The sequence below is a fragment of the Ipomoea nil genome, unplaced genomic scaffold (assembly GCF_001879475.1).
Source record: "Ipomoea nil cultivar Tokyo-kokei standard unplaced genomic scaffold, Asagao_1.1 scaffold2704, whole genome shotgun sequence".
NCBI classification, from domain to species: domain Eukaryota; kingdom Viridiplantae; phylum Streptophyta; class Magnoliopsida; order Solanales; family Convolvulaceae; genus Ipomoea; species Ipomoea nil.
The window spans coordinates 1,047,822-1,062,217 of record NW_017619132.1 but is presented as its reverse complement, the minus strand read 5'-3'; the positions used below and the strand labels follow the sequence as shown (position 1 = coordinate 1,062,217).

The following is a 14,396-nucleotide window of genomic DNA, read 5'->3' as shown; positions in this document are numbered from 1 at the left end:
TAATGGGGATGTTTGTTTGATTTCCGAATTATTTTATTCTCTCGGTAATGATTTTTGACTTTTTTTTTTAAAAAAAAAATCGTGTTACAAGTCTACAACTTTTTACGATAGCTATAATGACTGAACTAAACGCAATTGACAATAACAGGGTGAGACACTAATTGAGACATGAATAAAATGATAATCAAAATTACAAGAAAATTTTATGATACGATAAGTGATAATGATAAAGCATACAAATTCTTATGAATATAGAGCATTTTTAATTATAATATTATAAACAAGTTTATGTTTAATACATAAAAAGCAAAATAACAAAGAAAGATGTATTGTTTATGTGATATATTACGAGTTAGATTGCTCTATTTTGAGCAAAAAAGCATTGAATTTAATATTTGAATCAAATTGAGTAAGGTTCGTCTAAAATGATCAACATTCTAACAAAAGTAATTAGGATAACATTTATCGCGTAATAGTGACATATTAGATAAATTGCCTTTTTCTCTTTACAATTTATTTATCCATTATACAAATTAAGATTATGCAAATTGAATTATTTCCATTATTAGTAGTATTTTCAAATTATGGTATTAATTGTTCCTATATAGGCAGGGTACAAATATGAAAGTGAGAGAGTTTAGGTATGCAACAATATGTGATATTTTTAGACATAAGAGATGGGAAATGGGAAATTAATGAACATTAGGAAATTTTACTTAGAAGAGACGAAAACGACGTATCAGCTGCCTACGATCACTCTAATTGCTCCTCTTGTTGCCTCATCATTTGGACTTTAGAGAGAGTGAAATAAATAAATAAAATGGGATTGTTTGTTTGATTGTCATTTGTCATCAATATTCTTTTTTTTTTTTTCTCGTTTTGAGATACAATAACCTTTAACAATATCTGTCACAACAAAATTAAACACCGCCGCTGCCAACAATGGTGACACATGTGAATGAAATGATAATCAAAATTACAAGAAAATTTGATGATACCATAAGTGAAATGATAGAATATATAGTACGGAGTATTAATGTATTATTACTGATGTGATTAATACGGTCGTCCACACGAATACATACGAATATTGAGTCGGATCGTAGATGGATCATTGAATTGTTTGCTTGTTGGTTTAAGGTATTGAGCAGGGGTAAAGGTGACATTGAGTCAGAGTGTCCCGAGCTTGCAGTAATGCAGAAGATGCCAAAAGTCACTCTCTCTAGCATTTAATGTGATATTTATAAGAGAATAGAGGGAACACATGCCAGAGGCTCGGCATGCGCGACACGTGTCTTCTATGCACATGGGAAGGTCGAAAGTTCCGCTAATTCCTCCACGTGTACTTAGGTTCCCGACGTCCCCGTTCCTGCCGCAATCAGGTTCGACTAAGGGAATGAGGTTCCGTTTTCAAAGTGGAGAAGGTTGAGTGGCTCGTCCCGACCTAATAAGATGGTTGGGGCGACCCTGAAGGTAAAAAATAATGCTACTAACTAAACCCTTGCTCGGTCCTTCACAACAGGTTGGGTCGGTTAGCTAAAAAGGTCGGTAAATGGTCGGAAATAATTCATCTCGACGGTCCGACCAGATACCGATGTACATGTAACAAGGCCGGTGATTATTCCCTATCAATTACGTATAATATTATAAACATCAATTTTTTAATAAGCAAAATAATAAAGAAAGGTTATGTAAATTGCATATGTTTGCCTCTCGATGAATATGCGTGATGGAACACACCTGGTTAAGTCATTACACTCTATTTGGTTATGATATACAGATCGATCAGAGTAATATTTTTAATTTATGATACATAATTGAAGGGCTCAATTAAATTTATTACGATTTGGATTAGGTATGTGAGTTGGCTTAGAAAGACAAGATCAGAAACAATAAGACACAATGAGTTGAACCTTTAAGTTCGAGTACCCCGGATCCCAGGTAACCCAACTAGTGACAAGCAAAATTTTTGAAGATGTTCGAATTCAAAACAAATATAATAATATTATAATAGAGTTTTACTTCAAACTAAAATCAAATAAAGATAAATTCTCAAAATATAAAAGAAAATAAAGTAGTAGGTGCACCTAATTCAATTCTTCAACGCTCTAATGAATTTTTTTTGTATTTATTTTAATTTGATTTAATTTAATAAAATGGGAGAAAGAACATCATAATCAATGTTGAATTTGTCAAAACGTATTTGGTGAGATATTATAATGCTTTATATTTTATAATAATTAAAGAAAATGCATTTAAACGATAAGCAAATATTGGTAGGACCAAAATATGTAACAACTAGCGCGCACCGTGCACGTGCACCGACAGCCAAATGGCCATCATGGTGGCTAATTAAAAGCTGTTTGGAACCCATGGCTGAAAGCGTTCACAGTGCGATGTTCTTCGTATCAAGAACCATTGCCAACCAAACAAGCCATCTAGTTTGGACAGTTGTTATACTATAGATTATTAGATTAGATTACGGTTCACATTATAAGGTAAACTACTGATATATATATTATTTTTAGTATATTTTATGTTCATTTTTAGTAATATTGTATATTTACTTATAGTGTATTACAAATTTATTTTTAATATATTATTTAAAAATAATACGTAATATATTAAAAATAAACATTCAGTATATTAAAGTGAACATCTATCAACAATATAATTCACAATGCAACGTAAACTATTCTTCATAATATAATACTACGTAGGAGTTTAAACCAACCGAGCCGAGCTTGAGCCTTGAGCTCATGTTGACTTTAGCTCGAGCTCGATAAACGTAACAATAGGTAAACTTGAACTCGAAAATCGAAGTTCGAGCTCAAAGTTGACCGAGCGGTTCGGCTATATATATATATATATATATATATATATATATATATATATATATATATATATATATATATATATATATTATATATAACACACGAGCGGCTCGACGAGCCACAGGCTTAAAACATTTGAGCTCGAGCTCGACTCAATTACTAAATGAGCTGAGTCAAGCTCAAAATTGACCAAACTCGAACCGAGCTTTGACCGAGCCGCTCGCGAACTGCTCGGCTCATTTACACCCCTATATATAGTATAATTTACCTAGTTTAGTACCTTAGCCAAATGAACTCATATCAGATGACGTGCTTGCATAGTTTGACTTTACAATTGTATTAGGAATTCGATTACCAACAACACTCTTCAGAAAATTGTTCTGGCATGGATCTGACTGAAACTCAACTGAATTAATGATGCGAATATGAGTGCAGTATTACAATATATGAAAAAGAAAGGTGCCCGCATGGACAGCTCAGTTGGTCACAGGTGAAGTTTGGGAACAATGATCCGAGATCGAGTGTCACCAGCGGCAGTGTGTGAGCAATCTCTCAAGATGCTCTGTTGAGCCGGGACGTGGGGCCTTGGAGTCGGGGATTCAACATTTTGGGAACAATGAAAAAGAAAAGGTGTTGAAAGCCCAAACTAGGAAGGAAATGAGCCCAAAACAACATTCTGGTCAAACTGGGCTTTCAAAAACTATGATGAATGAACCATTATTTCAGCCTACAATATTATTACACCGTAATAATAATCCATAATTAGCCCACCATATCTGATCTCCATGTCACTTATTCATTATAAGAAAATTTTTACAATGTCTACTATATGCTATAGCATTTCATCAATAACATTAAGGGGTTGTCTGATTCTTGAAACAATGCATTCTGATGAATGCTTCACAAATATGTCTTTGAGAGCCCCATTGATCATAGCCTTTGCCATTTCATGCTTTGGTTGCTTCTGTGCTGCTACTCTTCCTGCTTCAGATCACCATTTCCATGATCCTCACACCAAATTCATCATCAATGTGGACGATTTCGGCACCCGGGCCGATGGGCTCACCGACGATTCTGAGGTATGTATTGACAGAGGACTAAAGGGTCAAGTTCAGCGTTCTGTTCCTCGTTGTCCAAACCTGTTTCCATTGGTTACTTTTCAGGCGTTTGAAAATGCTTGGCACAGATTTTGCCAAACAAAACAGGGAGTTCTGTTGATTCCTAGGAGGATATATTTACTTAAACCAGTGTTCTTTTCTGGTCCCTGCAACCCAAACCTTAAAATGAAGGTAAGTTCCACCTTTTCGTTTGTTAGGATGACGAGGAAAACTCGCAGTTATTATTTGAAAATGTGTATTGCTCTTGTGTAATAACTAATAACTCGAAGTTTCAACTATATAATATGATTAATTTGATGTATGTGTACTTATGATTAGATAAGAGGAACAATTAAAGCTTCGAGGAACAAAGATGATTATAAGATTACAGAGAGGCAAAATTGGATACTTTTTCGACACCTGCAACACTTCAGAGTTGATGGTGGTGGCCTCATAGATGGCAATGGTGAAATATGGTGGAAACAATCTTGCAATTTCTTGAAGAGAGAGGTGTGTTTTACAATTTTATTTATTTCGTCTCATTTCTTTCTACATATTGTAATGTACTGATAGCACTGATCATTCTGCAAGATAAGACTAATTCAAATTGTACTGTACTAATAGCACTGATCATTCTGCAAGATAAGACTAATTCAATCGAGTCTCAGTTGAGACCTCATTCCACATGTACATAGAGACAGACCCCTTATTTTCGATCAAGTCTTAATTGATCATTCTACTTGAGACAACACCTTTTAGTTCCCGTATTATTCATAAGAGCATGGTTAAATAGCATTGTATTGAAACACTTCTCTTATTGTCTTTGCAGCCTTGCGATAATGGTCAAGTACCACTTGTAAGTTGTCGCTTATCTTAAAGAGTGTTAGCATTCAATGATTAATGTAAGATGATCTTTTGATGGTTTCTTTGATTTGTAAAACAGGCGGTCAGTTTTGAAAACTGCACAAATTTGAAGGTGAAGAACTTACGATTGAAAAATTCGCAGAAAATGCATCTTACTTTTAACGAATCTCGAGTTATTGAAGTCTCAAAACTGAAGATAGAAGCTCCGGGTGACAGCCCTAATACCGATGGGATTCATATAACAATGACCAAAGATATTCATATCAAGAATTCAGTCATTAGAACAGGTAAAATGCTAATCTTGGTGCTACTAATTACTTTTTATTGTGAATTTTATGACATCCATGGTGTTGTAGTCTAAAAATAATAAGTGTTATGAATATTCTGTTTAAAACAAGTTGAGGACAGTTAATTATCATTTTATTTTTTAAATTTTGACAGGAGATGATTGTATTTCAATAGTGAATCGATCTATGAATGTTAGAGTATCGGGGATAGTGTGTGGATTGGGACACGGAATTAGGTAAATTGTTTTTACTTATACGGAGTATTATATTAAAGAGGTTTCCTTTCAAAAGAAAATATTAAGAGGTTTTTAAAACATTATGTTTTTTTAGTCTGTTTTATTAATCAATTCTTAAAAATGTTTTCCGAGACATAGTATTGGGAGCTTAGGGCGACTAGGGAATCAAGAGGCTGAATATGTATCTGACGTTGTAGTCAACAGATCAAGATTGATAGGAACAAAAAATGGGGTGAGAATAAAGACTTGGCAGGTACAAAAATTGTCTATTTCAATTCTTCAATCTTTCTATAATTTTCCTTTTGAGTTAATGTCATATAGGGTCCTCCGAGTATAGTGGTTTAGCCACGTTCAGTCAATCAGTCCTAAACTTTTAAATTAATCACTCGTGATCCTTCGACTTTCAAATTGTTACAATCTATGATATAAGTTTACCACCCATGGTCCTTTTAACTTTCAAATTTTAACCATCTGTGGTCCTCCTGGAAGGACCATGGTGGTTAACTTGGACCACAGATGATAACAATTTAAAAGTCAAAGAAAGCCAATTTGAATGTTTAGGACTAAACTCTAAATATGGCTAAATCACTATGCTCGGAGAACCCTAGATCACTGAGTTTAATTTTCACAAATTTGCAAATTTGTATATGAAGGGTGGGCATGGAGATGCAAACAACATTGTGTTTGAAAACATAGTAATGCAGAATGTGACAAATCCCATAATCATAGATCAATTCTACTGTGAGAAATCCAAAGTTAAACCTGAACCATGCCCTGAGCAGGTACTAAATTTCTTTTAATTTTTCGTAAAGTGTCAACTGACGCTGTGTCGATTAGTAATAGGTACAATCATCTATACAATGTCTGATTGTTTCGTTGCACCGTCATTAGTACCATGTAACCTTTCCTGTAAGTTATTTGCCAGAGAGAAGCTGTGAAAATAAGCAAAGTGGTATACAGAAACATCAGAGGAACAAGTGCAGAAGATCTGGCAATCACATTCAACTGCAGCAAGAATGTTCCATGCCAAGGTATTGTGTTGGACAACGTAAGACTAACAGGTTCAGGAGAGGCGAAAAACATCACAGCTTCATGTTCACAAGTTAAGTATATAACTAAAGGAGATGTTTTTCCCAGTTGTAACTACACAGACAGTGGCCCTGTTTGGTAAAATAATTAGTCTATCAGTCAATTTTGATTTATTCGATCACTTTTAGCTATTTGATTTGGTCAAAGCATCTTTTTCGATTAGTTTTTTGAAAAAGTCATTTTGTATGTAATCAGCTATCAGTTAATTTACCAAACACTTTTCTACAATCAGCTAATGCTATCAATTAGTCAAACTCACTAACCCAATCAGCTAACAGCTATTTACCAAACATCTCCAGTATCAGCTGAATAAATTCTATAAGCATTCCGTTCCTATATGGATCATCATCAGGTTTTACAAACAAACAGCACAAAAAACCCCTCGAGTGTATACCTACGTTTTCGATGTTGTTGTTGTTACTTGGGATTGGTCTCATCTTTATCCCGAAGAATTAGAATCTATCGCACATAGTCTACGATAATGAATGTTGTATAGGCCTATAGGGTAACAAAATAAGCATATACCTAAGCATACATTAGTTCGTCTTCTCTAACAGCATATGGTATCGGCAGGATACCCTTAGCCTTCGCGAAAATATCTGTTGAACCAGTGGTCATCTCAGCAACGGGAGAGTCCAAAACAAAGTCGGGTATGGCCACCAGTGTCTCGTCAAAAATGGATTTGATCGTCTACGAGTATAACACCGTTTTAACGCAATTAGGCTACGAAAGACGAGGAAATAAAATCGAATGAGATATAGAAGTCGCGGGAGTACATACAGTGCAGTGGAGGAAAGCAGCATCAACTTTGCGCTTCCACAGACTATTTCCAGGCTCCGAATGAAACAACCCGAGCAAAGGCTGCAGTGTAGCCAAGGAACTTGTCATCGAAAAACAAATATGGAGGATGTTAAGGTCCCACATTGATAAAATAAGAGAGAACATGGATTCAATCTTTTAGTGTGGTTTGACCCATGTGCATTATACCTCAGTTGAGTGACTCTGGCTCAATCTTAGATTATAACATGGTATCAGAGCATGTTCACCCAGTTATGAGTATTGGTGACATCCAAGCTTTCGTAAGCCCGCCAAAAAAAAAAGAAAAATAGAATATATGCCTTTAAAAGGCCATGGGTTAGACTAGCTAATTGGTTGGTGGTTGGATTAAATCTTAGCCCAATCTTAGTTTGTAAGAGAGGACAAAGGAGGCATAGAGCGTAAGTGCATAACCTCCAATCGGGACAAAAGAAGAATCATATTTGTGAAGCTAGAAAGCTAACGTTAAAACAAACAGATAAGCTCACAACTTTATACCTTGACAATATCCCTAACATTTGGTCTCTGTCCATACATTTTCAATACTGAATCACCATAAATCAGGTACTTTTCGAGAACCTAAGCACAGAGTGAGAAATTTTGGATTAGGCAGGAAAGACATAAATAAGGTACATAATCTCGAAAGATCAAGTTCCGAAAATAACCTGTCGCCGGGTCAGATTACTACGAGGTGCGCCGTACACTGCACTATCAACGTTTCCTAAAATCTGCCATGGACTACCAGAAGTAATAGATTAATGCCTCCTTAATCAGGGTATACATAGCAGGCAATCAAAAGTGCGACAAAAGAAATACTGAAAAAGGAGCATTCATACTTGTGGTATGCTCCACGCCCTACCATCACCCCATGAGCACCTTCCGTCCGTGCAGCATTTATCTGTAATTTAAACTCCAGTAAATAGCCAAAACGATGAACTTTTTGTTTCCTTACGAAAATAAATGTATTTCTTTTACATGTATAAAAGCCATAACTTTTAAGATAAACACAACAGGGAATCACTCTCATCCCTTAAGAGAGGCCGGGAGTTTAAACCCCCTCTTGTATGGAAAAACCAATTTGGCCAGCACTTTGCCCCTTAATTGGGCCGGCTCGGTGCGAATGGGGATGAGTCTGAGTATGGTACGGGCTTAAAGGTGCCTCCTACCGTTAGGGTCTGCTCAGGACACCTCATGGCCTGACCAAAAAAACACAACAGGGAAACAAAATCCTATGGTTTAAGATAAACCCAACTGCGGCTGATTGAAACCTATGCAACCCAAGATTGAAACGGGGATGCCCCCCCCCCCCCCCCCCCCCACAAAAAAAAATGTGTTACCTCGTTAATGGTATTGATGCCTCCATTTATTGTAAACTGTAGGTCAGGAAAATCACGCAAGAGAGCATAGAAATACTCATATCTGCAGGAAAGAAATTCAGTTGCAGTCTACATAAAATCCGAGTGCATTCAATGAAAAGAAAGTATGCTTAAACAACTCTATGATATTGTCATATTGCTATCACTAACTATATGCATACTTGAGGGGAGGAATTTTTCGATTATCAGCTGGACTTATTCCATTGAGTAATGCTTTCCGGGAGTGTATAATGAAATGGCGAGTTGGAGACTGTGAAGAAACTTTGTAAATAAAGTCACCTGTACATTTGAGAGAGAAAGACTGTAAGAATCAGTTAAAGCCATAGCATTAGCAGATATGACATTTTGGTCCTGTTTGGTAAAATAGTTAGCCTATCAGCCAATTTTGGCTTGTTTGACCACTATTAGCTGTTTGACTTGGTTAAACAACCAATATGAGTGTTTGATTAATTAGCTTTTTGTAACAACTTATTGCTCCAAAACACTCAAAATTCAAAAAGTTGTTCAAAGAAGCTTTTTCGATCAGCTTTTTGAGAAAGTCATTTTTGTATATAATCAGCTAATTTACAAAACATCTTTCTACAATAAGCTAATGCTATCAACTAGTCAAACCCACTAACCCAATCAACTAACAGCTATTTACCAAACACCCCCTTTGTCTGAGATATAGCAGATCACACCTAAAAAAAATGAAACGAATTGCTTATACAAATTTTTAAGTGGCAGCTTTAAGAGGATAGTTGTTCTTTTTTTCTTTTTTGGTGCATTTAGTACAAATACGTAAAGTAACAAAGCAACTGGCTTTTGAAATCTTGGTAAGAAATATCTTAGGACTAAATTTTTATGGGTTATTTTTTATAATATATATAAATATAGATGCAGAGTATTGGAAAAACTCACAGAGTTCATTGTACGAATCATGGTCATCAACTCCTATTCTGCATTTAACACTCACGGGTACATTGGTATTGGCGGCAATAACTGACATAGCTTCAGCAACAAACTTCACATGCAAAAATCCATAGGTACATTAGTACTCCGAACATATAATAGTACCATGCATATCATCAAGCAAAGTTTTTCACACCTTTGGATCAAGCATGAGACGGACTCCAAAACACCCATGTCCAGCTACCCTAGGACTGGGGCACCCGCAACTGTAAAGACGAAAAATATGTCAGTTATGGATGTCCAAGACGGTTCAAATAAACATGCTTTTAAGAGAAGCGTAACAAACTTAAAGTTGATCTCATCATAGCCGTAAGGAGTTGCTAGTTTTGTTGCTTTTGCCAGATTTCCCAAGTCATTTCCACCAATTTGAAGCACAATAGGGTGTTGCTCAGGCCCATATGCCAAGAACCTGTCCTGATAAATTCCAGATGGTGCATAGGGTCAGAGATCTCCAAATATACCGACCTTGGGGCCCCATTTCTACCCCAAGAGAAAGAGAGATGGAGACAGACACCAGACATGTAAAATTTTTGTTTTAAATTTAAACATTGAAATATAGACAATAGATAACCAGCTTGGTTGGCGTGAGTGATCGTGCACTCTCATCTCTTAAGAGAGGTCAGGGAATTCGAACCCCCTCTCGTATGGAAAAACCAATCTGGCCAGCGCTTTGCCCCTTAATTGGGCCGCCTGGTGCGAATAGGGATTAGTCTAAGTATGGTACGGGCTTAAAGGTGTCTCCTACAGTAGGGCATGCTCAGGACACCTCATAGCCTGACCAAAAAATATAGACAGTAGATCTCTAGGTGGAAAAATACTTCTCTTTTCCTGTTTCTAAAAAATGGTTTTGGAATCCCATAAGTGATCCCATTAGGCGGAACCTTACCAAATTTCCCTCCTGATACACAATTGTTTCTGCAGCAAGCATTTCGGTATAGAGCCATGCATGTTTCGAGATGAGCCGGGCCATAGTTCTGTAGTGATTATCTGTCCACTCCATCATCGGAGCAACACTGTCCATTAAACAATACTAATGCTTAGTATAGCTTGGAAATTCTATCAACTCCATAGGATAAACGAAAGCCAACGTTCATAGACACCCACCTAAACAAAGGAGGAAGATATCGCTCTGCACCCATTACAGATTCTGTATGCAGTTCCTTCTTTTGATGGTAAGCGCGCAATTTCTTTGACTTTGTTGAATTTCCATAAAATAAATTCGATGAGAATCTGCCATAGTTTTTTAGGATAACAGAATGAAAAGGAGTTAAGGAAGCAAACAAACAAAGCCCGGCAGATTTCATCATCCCTCAAGATGCAGTGTAGTCTGCTCTTTGGTGTACCTATCCATTGGATGGAAATCGACATCATGAAAGAGGACATACTACTATCTACTAGCCATGTAGAGAAATAGAGACACTTAAGAAACAAAATCGCATGCAAAGGTATTATCCCGGGCTTACAAACTTCCGGGCAAAACCATTAGACACAATAACCCAATATCCCACTCGAGCAAGTTTCATTGCTTTACATCAGATCAGTAAAACATTAAGATTCCACCCGATTTAACAAACAAGATCGCATCTAATACACGGAGAAACTTGCCTATTTGACTATCTCAACCCCACACACTACCCCCCCTTTTGTCATCCCAGACGAGCATCATTGTCTACAAATCAAGAGCCTTTGATCAAGATCAGTTTGCACTGCCATTTACAACAATAGGCAGAAAATTTACTCTAGTTTGCCACCTAGTTTCAGCATCACAAATCAGTCTTAGAAATCAAAATTAAAGGAACAATAGCAATCCCAATATGCATTTTACTTGCTTCAATACTGAATACACTTTTATCTTTACTCTATATCAGCTCTAAGTTCCACTAAATTCTCAAAATTAGCACTAGCAAGTAATCCCTCCCTTGGGTACCTAAAAAGTTCAAAGCTTTACCTTACCTCTAATGAATTCTTCTTATTCCTATAACTCACCAGGTTGGTAACCTGATATACATTCAAGACGACCAAAACCTGTGTTGGATGAGAAATTCTCTAACAAGCTCAAAACAAGTGAATTTTTAGCAAAAACATAAAAAAAAAAAATAAAAATAAAAATAAAAAAATAAAAAAAATTAGATGCATATAAAAAACTTAGGTCAATGTTTATGCTTTATATTCTTCATATTTCAGCTCCTTCTCCAAAACATTCATCCTGTCATGTATAGCTCTTTATACAGAATTGGTTTGTGGGACACGACAGAAAAGTGGAAGAACATATACAGAGAGGAAAAAAGATTGGGGCTTTTACATGGACGACAAAGAAGACGATGATGTTCGCCTCCGCCGCCTCCCCCGGCGGTTTTCTTAGAGCTTTCGAACACCGGATCGAGCAGTGAGGGAGGCGGGCTGCTTTTCTGGATGCCCGTTAAATATAACAACTGTCTCCACTCTTGCTCGGATTGGTGGATAATATACGCAAGGTAAGGATTTAATACTAGAGAAACGCTACATGTCTTGTTATTTGTCACAAGAGTTCATACCATTTAGATTCTTCGGAATATAGTGTTTTTGATGGGTTTAATTCTAAATTTTAAAATTTATATTATTACCATCCTTCCAAGAGGACCATAAATGATTAACTAACAGGGCGTTTGGTTGGAGGGGGGGAATTATGTGGGAAAGGAATTGTAATTTCATGGGAGTTGAATTACTGAGAATAAAGTGGGAATTTAAATTCCAGTGTTTGGTTGACAGGAATATAATTACTGGGAATTTCAATTCCAATGTTTGGTATACATGGGAATTGAAAGGGAATAAGTAGTATAAAGTTAAAAATGTTCATTATTGTTGTTAGACATTAATTTTAAGTTAAAAAAGGAAGGGGTAATGTTGACTCATCACTATTTTTTTTTCCCAGGAATTAAAATACCAGGGGGGGACATGGGATTTTAATTCCATGAAAATGGATTCCCTCCAACCAAACTATGGAATTTAATGGCCTTTGGAATTAGGTGGGAATTAAGTGGGAAGGGAATTTAAAATCCCTCCAACCAAACGCCCTGTAAAATTCATATTATTACCATCTTTTCAAGAGGACCACACCTGGTTAATTTTTTAAAATTTTGAAAGTTGAAAGACCATAAATGGTTAACTTGGATCCATGATAACAATTTAAAAATCAAAAGACTAAAGGACTACAAATGGTCAATTTGAAAATTTAGAATTAAATGTGAGAAAACAGAGAACCTCATATAACGGACACCTCATACTCTAGTTCCTCTATTCCACCTTATAACATAACATAAACCTAAAAGTGCACTATGGGAGAATCCAATTTTATAACCCTAATCGGCAAAGAATTATAAGGTAAATTAGCAGATGATTCATAGTTGATCCTAACATGCCTGATACTGCTAATTATACGTAAGCGCTATGAAATAACTCGAGACCGATTAAAGCAAGGAAATGTCTTTATTGATCACGGTAAAGGCCCTAAGTACAATCTACTTGGTTGCTCTGAGTACCGACTGAGTGCGGTCGGGATTCTCTAACAACAACCTATCGATCGTCCAAAAGTCCCTCACACTGTAGCTACTGTGGGTATTTATGGCCGTTATGCCGGGGACAGGATTCCAGCCGTTCGGCATGTCCTCCACGTAGCCACCACGTGTCATCCTCCCGGGTGCCCTGCCTGTCGATGTAGAGAGCCGCCACGTGTCCTTCGTCAGCTCTCTCGCCAAAGGGCTACCGCTCGGTGGTTGACATCGTCGTTCGGGCAACTCCCGGTCGGACCCCGACCGGGTTCTTCACAAGGAGCCCGACCTGTTATCTGCAAAGACAAAGAGAAAAGGACAAAGGCTTCTCGGTCGTGGTGAAGCTATGTCGGTCGGGATATTCCCTACCAAGAGCCCCCCAGCCCGGGCCTTTTTGATCGCCCGGGAAAAAAAATGGGCCGGGATGAAGAAGCTCAACCGCCGGCCATCAACCCGACCTGCCAGCTGACATTCCTCTCCTCGCCACGTGTCGGCTACTGCCGGCCTCTGCGACTGCAACCGTCGCCTCGGAATCAGTGCGGGTCGTGTCAAGCAAGTGGGCTCGTTTCCCGCCTAAATGCTCTCCTATAAATAGGCCATTGAGGCCCTCATTTGAACTTTCCTCACTCTTTTGCTTCAGTCGGTACTCTCAGAGAGCCCCGAGCAGAGCACCCTAGCAAGGCATTCGAGCAAGGAAACCTTCAAGCTTTCATCCGCAAAGTTCCTCCATCCGGTAAGTTCTCAACCCCTCCCTTTACTTTGCGCTTTCATTTATAAGTAGAACTGATAGGCCAACTAACTGTCCCGGACGTCTCAAGTCCCTTACTAACCCCGACCGACCTTTAGGTAGATCGAAATGACGGACTCGGACAGCCAGAACGCCTCGATCGCGGACTATGACGAGGAGGTCGAGTACCTCAGCGATGAGGAGGTGGACATCATGTCCTACTCTCCCGAGGTCATCCACCGACCGGCGCCAGCCCCCGAGCGGGCTTCCGAACAAGACAACGCGTCAAGCTCTTCTGGGTCATCGAGCTCCAGCTCAAGCGGATCGGGGAGTTCCGGCGAAGAGGAAGAAGAAGGAGCCTCATCAGGCAGACAGGGCTCCCCGCCCGAAGGCGTTAGGGAAACGCCTACCCGGGTGGTTGGGGACCACCCGGAAACTGCTCCTCGACGAGGCGACCGGGAAAATACTCCCGAGCCGGCCGAGGAAGACACAGCTGGGCCAAGCGCACCAGCAGCAACGGAGTTCGAATTCTTGAACAGCGAGAATGTCGAACAACAAATGAGCCGATTGACCAAAGGCGAAGCGGCTAGGA

The 14,396-nt window shown here is 38.2% G+C and overlaps 2 protein-coding genes across 7 annotated transcripts; one reads left to right on the top strand and one right to left on the bottom strand.

The window, feature by feature from the left end:
• The first annotated feature begins 3,694 nt into the window (after window positions 1-3,694).
• Window positions 3,695-6,924, top strand: LOC109155725 (polygalacturonase QRT2-like). 2 transcript variants are annotated; one of them, XM_019303357.1, is made up of 10 exons: window positions 3,695-3,913; window positions 3,998-4,123; window positions 4,271-4,441; window positions 4,761-4,787; window positions 4,875-5,082; window positions 5,237-5,318; window positions 5,457-5,571; window positions 5,972-6,100; window positions 6,244-6,470; window positions 6,704-6,924. In XM_019303357.1, the coding sequence occupies exons 1-10, from the start codon at window positions 3,716-3,718 to the stop codon at window positions 6,714-6,716; spliced, it is 1,296 nt and encodes a 431-aa protein (XP_019158902.1). In that variant the 5' UTR covers window positions 3,695-3,715; the 3' UTR covers window positions 6,717-6,924. The 2 variants fall into 2 exon arrangements, with proteins under 2 accessions (XP_019158902.1, XP_019158901.1); XM_019303356.1 differs by having other exon boundaries at window positions 6,244-6,472; window positions 6,707-6,924.
• LOC109155726 (tRNA-dihydrouridine(20/20a) synthase-like) lies at window positions 6,714-12,016 on the bottom strand. Of its 5 annotated transcripts, XM_019303359.1 has the most exons (14): window positions 11,853-12,016; window positions 11,504-11,548; window positions 10,655-10,893; window positions 10,437-10,563; window positions 9,837-9,964; window positions 9,687-9,756; window positions 9,500-9,602; window positions 8,761-8,878; window positions 8,561-8,642; window positions 8,060-8,121; window positions 7,889-7,961; window positions 7,722-7,802; window positions 7,188-7,268; window positions 6,714-7,097 (listed from the first exon to the last, which is right to left on the bottom strand). In XM_019303359.1, exons 3-14 carry the CDS (start codon window positions 10,855-10,857, stop codon window positions 6,933-6,935), a joined length of 1,293 nt encoding a protein of 430 aa, XP_019158904.1. In that variant the 5' UTR covers window positions 10,858-10,893; window positions 11,504-11,548; window positions 11,853-12,016; the 3' UTR covers window positions 6,714-6,932. The 5 variants fall into 5 exon arrangements, with proteins under 5 accessions (XP_019158904.1, XP_019158903.1, XP_019158905.1 ...); XM_019303358.1 differs by lacking the exon at window positions 11,504-11,548; XM_019303360.1 differs by lacking the exon at window positions 11,504-11,548 and having other exon boundaries at window positions 10,655-10,780; window positions 11,853-12,015.
• Window positions 12,017-14,396: the final 2,380 nt, after the last annotated feature.

Excerpts from the sequence above, each read along its gene's own strand:
- LOC109155725 (XM_019303356.1), top strand. The coding sequence starts at position 3,716 with ATGCATTCTGATGAATGCTTCACAAATATGTCTTTGAGAGCCCCATTG. Across the intron at positions 3,914-3,997 it reads GGCTCACCGACGATTCTGAG|GCGTTTGAAAATGCTTGGCA; the intron begins GTATGTATTGAC and ends GTTACTTTTCAG. Across the intron at positions 4,124-4,270 it reads ACCCAAACCTTAAAATGAAG|ATAAGAGGAACAATTAAAGC; the intron begins GTAAGTTCCACC and ends ACTTATGATTAG.
- LOC109155726 (XM_019303359.1), bottom strand. The coding sequence starts at position 10,857 with ATGATGAAATCTGCCGGGCTTTGTTTGTTTGCTTCCTTAACTCCTTTT. Across the intron at positions 10,564-10,654 it reads TATCTTCCTCCTTTGTTTAG|TGTTGCTCCGATGATGGAGT; the intron begins GTGGGTGTCTAT and ends TTTAATGGACAG. Across the intron at positions 7,269-7,721 it reads ATGTTAGGGATATTGTCAAG|CCTTTGCTCGGGTTGTTTCA; the intron begins GTATAAAGTTGT and ends GCTACACTGCAG.